The sequence below is a fragment of the Cyprinodon variegatus genome, unplaced genomic scaffold, assembly GCF_000732505.1.
Source record: "Cyprinodon variegatus isolate N-32 unplaced genomic scaffold, C_variegatus-1.0 Scaffold508, whole genome shotgun sequence".
Classification (NCBI taxonomy): domain Eukaryota; kingdom Metazoa; phylum Chordata; class Actinopteri; order Cyprinodontiformes; family Cyprinodontidae; genus Cyprinodon; species Cyprinodon variegatus.
Window position 1 is genome coordinate 417,230 of NW_015150961.1, and position 10,385 is coordinate 427,614.

The 10,385-nt window shown below is 38.0% G+C and overlaps 1 protein-coding gene across 1 annotated transcript in view; it reads left to right on the forward strand.

The window, feature by feature from the left end:
• Window positions 1–10,385, forward strand: part of LOC107094833 (disks large-associated protein 4-like) — a 111,166-nt gene that overhangs the window by 96,260 nt on the left and 4,521 nt on the right. The window contains exons 6-10 of the mRNA XM_015390693.1: window positions 4,214–4,632; window positions 4,721–4,818; window positions 6,194–6,624; window positions 8,841–8,932; window positions 9,916–10,068. Of these exons, the coding sequence (XP_015246179.1) occupies window positions 4,214–4,632; window positions 4,721–4,818; window positions 6,194–6,624; window positions 8,841–8,932; window positions 9,916–10,068 (1,193 nt within the window). The remainder of the gene's footprint in view (window positions 1–4,213; window positions 4,633–4,720; window positions 4,819–6,193; window positions 6,625–8,840; window positions 8,933–9,915; window positions 10,069–10,385) is intronic.

The following is a 10,385-nucleotide window of genomic DNA, read 5'->3' on the forward strand; positions in this document are numbered from 1 at the left end:
TTTACAATTTTTATATAATTGATGCTCTAATTGGGTTGCTCTGTCAGCTAAAGGCATGATTGAGAGTCTCTATACTCCAATTAATTGATTACTACATTAGTTGATGATTATTTCAATAATCGATTAATACTATTAATCCCATTAATTGTTTCAGCCCTAGATCAGACTGCAACAATCAAATAATTTTGTGTAATCCGTTGCTTATTTTTTAAGTTCAGTCCATGGGAAAAAGATTGTGGTAGTTTAACACCTTGGTTTACCTCAGTGCAGGAAGCTGGCCTTTTTTATGATTTGTGATGCAAAATATCTTAAGCAAAAGTACAAACATTGAAAGGACAAGTGGGACCTGTTTGTAACACTTCTACAGCATTTATAATCTTTCTCATAGTTTAATCTAAATTACTCCGTTATATTTCGTCATAGAGAAATTGCTGTTCTTTCACTTGACAAGATTGAAAAGCTAGCCATCGCTTTGAGAGTGTGTTTAAGGCAAACTAGGAAACCTGTTATAGTGTTAGATGTCTGATCAAATACCTTTTTGCTTGTATTCAATAATTTAATCCCAACTAGTCACATGAATAGGTATAGCAAAGCAAATTTCAGTCTGCCTTTTGTTCCTTGATAGGATTTGGTTTTTATCAGACTTTGTGTATCTGTTCAGGTGGTTTGAGATCCTTTTGGAGCTGAAGCCTTTGAACATGTTTGTTTCTAAAGCAAGCTTTAGCAGTTAACTACTTAGAAAAGACAGTATTTTTTTTTGTGTGTGATGCCTCTTTTGTCCTTAATGTAGCTTTGGTCTGCAGGTGTCCTTGTTTTAATCTTATATATATATATATATATATATATATATATATATATATATATATATATATTTTTTTTTCTTTTTTTTTTTTTGTTCTAGTCCTATTCAAATTTTTACAAAGTCATTTCAACAATAATCCATTTGATTCTTCAATGGAAGTTCAGATTCAGATCCTTTGCCTTTAATTTGCTTGATTAATCGCGTTAAAAAGTTGATAATGATAAAGTAATTTATTATGAGTTTAAAAGGAAAATCCATTAATGCAATGACAGAAGCACATTACTCCATTAGTAATAAGTCATGTCCACTTAGTGTTAGGTTAATGATGGGGATCCATTAGTGGTCATCGGATATTCTGTAGACATACCTGCTTATGGACTGAAAGTATTTTGAGGCTATGGAGACTGTGGAGCTGAAATATGAAGCAGGCCAATGATCATAGTATTTTTATATGTATGAAGGAAAAGACAGTGGAGGCTGTCAATATGAAGTTTAAAATTGTAGAAAGCACCAATAGAATTAAAGATTCATTTTTGATAGAATACAGCAAATTGATCAGAAAAGTAGCTGGTGATGTAGGCCTACGGGTGTCTCCTTATGTCTTAAGTGAGGGGAATCATGTTACATGTCCAATAAGTTACTCAGGGGTTGATCCTGATGATTCATGCTGAGATGTGCTTATCCACGCCAAATCTTACAGAGCCATTGAAAGTTACTCTCTCACATTCTTTATCATGGGGAATGTTATCCATCTGCGCTCTGACTTCTGCATGAAGTGCCCCATTCATTTGGAATAAATGTTATCATCTGTCCTTGCGATGTCGGGGTTTTGTGAGGCTAGGCTGTGTCTGCAGACCAGAGAAACTTGAAGTACTTGAATTGCATGACCTGGATTCCAAAGTGGTGTTTGTGTATGTTAGTGGGATTTAATGAGGGCCTTACTGGTTCTTTACGTCACTTGCTGCTGATGGAATTGCAGTGCGCTCAGAATTACAGGGTGTTGGTTTGCTATTCAGATGGAAGCTGTTGCCGGAGAAAATTACCACAGAATCTCTGCTATTTAGCAAAAGTATTAAGCTTTAGATTACTTGCTGGGATATTTTAAAAGACGTGTTTTATCTGCTATGTTTGTCTTTAGGTCCTCCATTCTGAAAGATAATTTTTGCCACAGTTTGTTTCCTTAATGTCTTCATAATGTTTAATAAGTTGTCCCTCAACTACTTAGATGTTACCAAACAGTATTGAAGTCTGTAGCATCCACCCATCCATCCTGTTAGGATTGTTTTTCTTCCCCTGAATGCAACTTGTCTTTCCTCAGTGGGAATTTGCTGTTGGCCCTTGTTTATTTGTGGTAAAAAAAAAAAAAATTAGAATTCTTTACTCTAATACCTGTATTTAGATGTCAGACTGCATTATAAAGGAACTACATTTTGTAACAATGTTTTTTTTATTGGATAATTGAAGTCGTTTAACAGATAAAACACCTGACTGTGTCTTCGTGATTTAGATCATACTAGCAGATTAGCATGGTGTTCATTAACTTTGAAAATATAAAAACAAGGAAATGAAGAAACTTTTCTTTTTGATTCAAGAAAGAGGGAGCTGTACAAAACTAAGTTTTGTTTTACACAGCTTTCAGACAGTGAATGAGCAGCAGCTTAGCAGGGAAATGAACATTTCCATGTCATAAAGTGCAGCAGTGATCAAATGTAAACAGTGAGAGAAGAAAGACTTGGTGCAAAACGCATTGATGTGGACACTTATTCATATTGTAACTAGGGTTTAATACGGCTTTGCCTCAAGATATTCATGGGCAGTCCTATAGTGTCTGAGTGTATAGCATCCGAGCTCACGCATCTGAAAATGTATCCATAGAGTAGAGTTTAACAAATGCAAGTGCATCAATATCATAACGATACGTTTGATATGAAAATTAACTACAGTAACTCATCTGCCTTAAATTCACCATAGATCAACCCATTTGTCCCCAAGTTTCTGCCCTTTGTTGTCCAGTAATACTGTAACAACACACCCACCCTTTCTATTCCTGTTTCCGTTCACCTAAATATGTATTACTCAGTATAAAAACATTTAGCTGCTACTGGACGTTTCAAAGTACCTCTAACATGGAAAGTACTTTGGCTGATGATGGTAGACAAAAAAAGTATTTTTTAAAAACACTTTTGGACAGAAGAAATGGAAAAGCTGAACGATGCTATTTGTGCTTATGCTTATAAAAGTAACTCTAATTACAGGAAAAAAAATCAAAGGCCAGTGGAGCGTGTATATCTGCAACAGTACATTATAAACCTCCCAGCCGACACAAACTAATGCTATCTGTTTTAATCTCACTTAAACACAATCCACGGCAAGGAAGAGGCTGTGTGATGTTTGTCAGTTGCAAAGCCTGCAGAACGAAATGTATGATTATTGCAGGAAATATCCCTAACCTGGTGCAATAGCTATTAGTTATGTCACTACCCCTGTTTCATCCATCAGAGGGATGATTGAGGTGTATCAGCAGCATAATGACAGGCAAATAGAGCTATAAGCAGAAGAGATAAGCTATGATAATTAGTCATTTGAATATACTTTCGTACACGCAATGAACTTTTTGAATGTTTTATTGTCTACTTCTTTTTCACCCAGAAAAGAAACAGTTTAAATTCTATTTCTTTTTTCAGTAAGGACTATATTGTATCGTTTTTGCCAAAATTACTGGAAATGAAATATTCTCATTAGTTGGCAATATTTTTTCCTTTGTTAGACACAACCCTGTGGCTGACCAGATACAACTTTCACTCAAACTTGCATACATTTGAACAGGATGACACCTTGCAGTTAAAGTAAAGGGGGGGAAAATGTTTTGTTTTGCTGATTATTCAGTTCTTATCTGAGGCAGCGATAAGCAGAATTTTGCTCACCGGGTTTTTTTTTTCATTTAATTTATTCTTTATTTATACTTTTTAACAAAACATTTCATGCTCTAGTAGATGCACAAGCCAATGGGATGACCGCATTTCTTGGGTGAATTCACATAGACCATAGAAGCCTGTATTTGTCTATGGTCATAAACGAGGGCTGTTAACACAGATAGAAGAGACTCCCTAGAGATTAAAACACATAAAGGTGTGGCTTGGAAGAGAAGTTGCCAAGAGAAAGGCTGACGTCAGTGGAACACAACTACTGGCACAAGCTCCTCAGAGGCACAGAGGTTGCAACCGATACAGCTTAATAGATGCAGCAATAAGGGCAAAGTACAGGTGTTTCTTAGATAAGATATGGTTTGAGTTTTTGGCTCTTCATATGCTCCATATAACCCAAGTGTAATTATTTTTGCTCACCCTTTTGTTTTAAATACGAAAAGGAGTTGACTGTGTTCTTCCTGTTCTTGTCCTCTGCTGTAAACAGTCAGCAATAGGAAGGCTCCTCCTCCAGTCCCACCCCGATCTGCATCCAAGCCTCTCATCTCAGTGACTTTGCAAAGCAGCACCGAGTCAGCCCAAGACACATACCTAGACCAACAAGACCGGAGTAGTGAGGTCAACAGCCAGTCGGGGCACAGCAACTCGTCTGACAGTCTCTGTAGCATACGTACAGGCAGCCTGTTGAAGAGGACCCAGCCTTCTAAAGCCCCCGTCTCCATCATAAGCCTTGCACCAGCTGCAGGCTCTGGACCCCCTGTCCCAGCCCCACGTGACTTCTCCTCCACCACTGTTGCGACCACCTCAACATCTGCTCAATGCCAAAATGATGCGGTGAATACTGGTGCCACCCTAGAGCAGCCCCCAACAGCCACCAAGAGGAAACTTTCCTCTATTGGAATCCAGGTAAGCCTTTTTTTTTTTTTTTTACTCACAATCTTGCAAGTTAAACAGTTGCAACCCCCTAAACCTTTTAACGTTGCTGTTCTATTAGGTGGATTGCCTTCTTCCAGTTCCAAGGGAAGAGCCATTACCCCTGACTGCACCATTAAAGTTTCAGTCCATTGGTGTTCAAGTTGAAAACGGCAGGCCGTAAGTGCTGTTGCATATTTGATAGACAAACACCAATTTTTAAAAATGAAATAAAGTCAAACATGCATGCGTCCCTCCATTCTGGATTTCTGTTCACTGACAAGATGTTCCAGCTGTGTGATATTTTATAGGATCTCATTTGGCCTCACATCTGCACTCCAGTCTGGAAAATGATTTAGGATGCTGCATCTGCTTTTGGTTCTATTGGCAATGAAGCATGTTTGCTGCTCTTGCCTTTAATGGAGGCCCACCATATGGGGCTCTGGGTCCAATCTGATTATATTCTCATTATTTCACACTTAATGAAAACAGAAAATTTTATGTTACCAAAACAACTATCCATGTGAAACACATGTATGCGTTAATAAAAAGTAAAGAATCTAGATCAGACGTCTTGTTCTCATTAATTAAAATTGTCTATTTATTACCAATTATCACCCAAAATTCCTCAGTATTTTAAAAAAAATGTCTTAAATAGATCTGACATTATGTGCTTCCTCTTTTATTTAAAGTCTCAATCAATAGTCTGATTCCTAGTGAAATTTGGTCTCTTGGTTTAAATGGTGTCCTAGAAACATGACTGATCAACAGTCCTAACTCCCATTTAGCTTTTTGCTGATTGTTGGAAAAATCTCTGCACTGAGCACCTCTCAGCTGTCATTGTTTAAAGCAGCGTTTTGGAACTCTGCTCCTCCAGGCACAGTGCTCTACAGGTTATAGATGTTTATCTGCTAAAACATCTGATTACGAAAGCCAGCAGTTGAAATCTGGTGTGAAGAAGCTGGGAAACATTTAAAACATGCTGTATAGCTTGTTTTAAGGACAGGGTTTTAAATAACATTGGTTTAAAGTATGCTATATTTTCTTATTTCTCCATAAATTCTATAAGTGTTTGATCCTGTTTCCTTCCATAACTGCAAGGGTTTACCGATGTTAGTTTATTCTTGTTAGTGAGTCTGCATTGAGTTTTTTTTATTTACTAGTTTTGCAACAGACACAAAACCCCTGATTGATGTCCTTTTCCTCTTGCTTTGGCTTACTGTATCTGAGCTAACCCTTGCATGGAGCTGCCCATTCAAATATGTTCTGTGCAGGAGGATTACTGTGTAGTCCTATCTATTTTCCTGACTGCTGCTTTTTCTCCTTTTTTTTTATTGGAGCCCAATAGTTTATGAAGCATTTATTCTCTGTTGTAAACATTCCTGTTTTTCTTTTGCATGTTAACAATGTCATGTCTTCTGGGAACTCTCAATGCCTCATTACCTTGGATTATAATTCTATTGTCCTCAAAGTTGTACTATAGAAGAGTTTGAATCATAGTCCAAATATCTTCTCTCAGTAGGTCAGAAGCTGATGTTTCATCTTATCTCTGCAGTCTCAGCCGGGATAGCAGCATGGCTTCCAGACAAAATACAGAGACTGAGCCTCAGCTACAGGATGCTGCACCCACAGAAAATGCTACTACCAATTGCACCAACAGCCAGACACTAAACAGCACCACAACTAATGGACAGGACAAAGCCATGGAACAGCATCATCTTAAACACTTAACTCCATCAAGGATATCAAACTCACCTCCTGAGACTCTGGACCCAGCTTTAGACCCCTCTTCTCTGCCTCCTCCGGATCCCAGCCTCGAATCTGGAAACTGCACCTCTTCGGGAGATGCGGTGCACCCAGGTACTCCAGCATGCCTCAGAGATGGAAACTGGTTTCTGAAGCTGCTGCAGGCAGAAACAGGCCGCATGGAGGGCTGGTGTCAGCAGATGGAGCAGGAGACCAAAGACAACAAGCTCTCAGAGGAGGGTAAGTCGGTATCAAAAATATTATGCTTGTTTTTAGTTCTGGAGCGTTTGTTTTGATTAGAACAAATCCATTACAAATGGAATCATAAATTGAGTAAATACATCTTCTTAGCAGTATCAGTGTTAATATTTATTGGAATATTCACATGGATTTAAATGTTCTATCACTGCAACAATGGGTGTGACCAACCAGGAATCTCCTTGTGATTTGTCATCAAGAAGTATTAAGAACACAAAGAAGAGTAACGCTCTAGCTCAGGCTAATTTAGCATTAATGCTTTTTCTTCAAGAAGGGTTGGATTTACGGTTGATGGTGGCGTTAAGAATAAATGGAGCTGGGCTTGGCTGAGATAAATCAATAAGAATGGGGAAAATTTCTGGGTAAGGTTGCAAAAAGCAGAACCTGTCAGGTATGTAGGAGTGCAAAAAGTTACCTACAGAAGTAATAGCAACAAAGAAAAACAGAAAGCCTTTGTGTGTTTTCTAAAGCACACCTGCTCTTTACCTGGTGCAGCAGCAACAACTGAGGCACTTGTATCCATGAGTTGACTGCAGAACCAGAACATTTGCATATGTGCATTTATAGCTTAGCATGACTTGTCCGTCATGATGTCTCAACATCATGGATAGAAATGAACTATATAAGATAATAAAAATATAAAGATCTCGGCTAATGATGAGAAAATAAAGGAATGAATATAAAACTACATATCGACTGTAAAGATGCTGTCTAGACTGCCATAGATAGAAGGCAGGCCAGTAAGTGGGTTTCCAGCTTTGACCTAAAGTAGAGAAGTTAACTTGCATTTGGATCAATATAAAAGTCAGAAATGTACTAAAGGAAATGCTTGTGGTTGGCTCTGTATGCTCATAGGACTCATTTGATAAGGAGTTAATGTAGCACTAGTGTAAAGTGGGAAGTAAGTCACGTAATGATGTAAGCATGGCCTCCACACAAAGCTTATTGGTTTGCTCCCAAACTGAATATGGGAGTGTGAAGGCAAACTAACGATGAGCCATCCCATCTGCAATAAACACATGCTTTTTTTTTGGACTTGATGTACAGTACAGCAGGGGCCGTACTGGTGGTTAATGTACAACCTATGCCGGATCTGATTTTATTTATTTATTTTTTTTGTTGCTTGGCATTGCAACTGTGGGGCTGCAAGGAAGATTTTCTGGGTTCTTCCATGGTCTAGAGCAGGCATCCCCAAACTCAGTCCTCAAGGCCCCCTGTCCTGCAAGTTTTAGAGGTTTCTCTGCTTCAGCACAGCTGGTTATAATGATTGCAGTAGACCAAAAGCCTGTTAATCAGCTTTCAATTAAAATCAGCTGTGCTGGAGCAAGGAAACCTCTAAAACCTGCAGGAGAGGGGCCCTTGTGGACCGAGTTTGGGGAATGCCTGGTCTAGAGCTTCTACTTTATACAGATAATTGATTACATCAACATGGGCTTTAATAAATAGCCTTAAACTACAAACATGTTCTGTTTGTGCTGAAGATATCTGAGATTTACTTGATTATAATAACAAAATAGTATATCAGTGTTTTTAGTGGTTATTTTAAATGAATCATGCAGTTAAAATGCAACTCTGGACAGATGCAGGTTGATTAAAAAGAACAAAAATGTAATGTCAACCTTTTTAGCTGATGCCCTCTTCTGGCCTAAAGGTGTAGTGCACTTTATCCCAGGTTGATCATCATAGGGCCTCCAGAGTATTGGGAAAGTATGCTGATGAATTACTTGGAATTCCTGTTACCTGGTAATAGAAATCTCAAGCCTTTTAAAGGGGAATAATAACTCATCCCTGGTGTTTGTGGTTGAAGAGTTAAAGCAATACACCATTTACTGAATCTACTGAATCAACTACTGTAAATCATTAAAGTGGTTGTAAGGTCTGTTTTAGCTGTTTTAACTCCACCACCGTCATCAGACATTTTCATCTTTTACAATATGCACCAGACTCTTAGGCAAGCCAATCTTAGCAGACTGAACAATAGATGAGTGAAGACATCAGGCAGTAAAGAATCTTTCAGATAAACACTCTTGCTGCCCAGACTTCTCCGGTAATGAGTTTCCACTTATAGGCAAGTGGTTGGAATAAAATGTTAATGGATGTTTTGTAAAAAAATAAATGAATACAAACTTTTAGTGTGACAAAAGAGAAAATTGTGAATTGTTAAACATCTCGAACTTGTCACTTCTTTGTCTTTTCAGTGTTGGGGACCATCCGTAGTGCAGTGGGAAGTGCTCAGCTCCTCATTTCACAGAAGTTTGAGCAGTTTAGAGGCCTCTGTAAGGAGAATCTGGTGAGTAGCTACTTTACATCCCTCAGTAATTCAGGGACGTTAAAGTATTTCTGCACATTGATGCTACCCTTTTCATAAGGGCTAATGCATATTTTTTCTTTAAAGTAGTTTCTCTTCTGGTTCTTACCAGCATTGTTTTGCTGATATATCCAGGCATGTTGGTACCTTTCTTAAATGCTTAACTCTCTGCAAATCACTGCAGGAAGAGAGTATACTTGTTGATTAAAATAAAAATAAAAAAAACGGAATTGCTGCTAAAGCCAGATTAGCAGCAGATAGGGAGTTGGCAAAGAGAGACAAATTTTATCGGGCTTCTGGTTTGAGAGAAAGGCAATAGCTACTTATTGTGGAGGCACACTGCTCCCTGCAGGATGTGTTAAATACAGTGGACAAGTTCTCAAATTTGGGACTAGAATGTTAGGCTCAGGCTGACTATTGTGTTGCTGTAGTCCGGATCCATGCTTTCCCATTGCAAAAGGCCACTTTTGCTGGAGCTTGGTCCATCTATGGCTGTGGGTGCAGAAAAGATGAAGAAAGATCAGAGTTTTGTCTTTCATCTTCTTTTCTGGAGTACCAAAGCAAAGCTTGTCGTCTTTTTCATCCTCCAGTAGTGGATAAATGTCATGCCCAATGTCTGAATTGTGCAGTCCTACAATAAGAAGGACGTCTTTCACTTGACCAGATTATTTTATAAGATGGCTCTTCTTGGCACTGCGATGTAAATCTATTGTGGAAATTTGCTGCTGTTATTGAAAGACGTTGGATAAAGTTTTAGGAAAAAGTTGCTTCTTACACCCTGTGATATCAACTGATTATATTCTCCTCTAAATCCTTTTGTCCCAACTTGCCTGCTTTCTGTTAAGTTTAGATACTGCAACAGTTATTGGGCAAGTTGACAAAGAAACATGTGCTGTGGAATTTCCTTTCTTTTCTTATGTAATAAAACAGTTTTTTAATGTGATATGTTTTTTTTTTTTTACTAGAACGTTAATGCCAACCCAAGACCAACAGCACAGGACCTTGCAGGCTTCTGGGATCTGCTGCAACTATCAATAGAAGACATCAGCATGAAGTTTGACGAGCTCTACCAACTAAAAGCAAATAACTGGCAACTTCCAGAAAAGCCGGAGAAGAAGGTGATTGCTATTAGTAGATTTTATATAGGGCTGAAACAATCAAGAGGATTAATCTCGATTACTCGTGATAAATTGATTATTGAAATAATCATCAACTAATTTAGTAATCAATTAATTGTTAACTGGAGTATAGAGACTGTAAAATATGCTTTTAGCTGTCAGAGCAACCCACATCGACCTCTAATTATATCAAAATTGTAATATCAAATAAGATAAAGAAATGTTTTTCATTTGTCAATATGCTCCATCCAGAACCCCTCAAGTGGAAAATTGTTAGTTTCAGCAGGTTTCATTTCATAAAAAAATCTTCTAAAAAA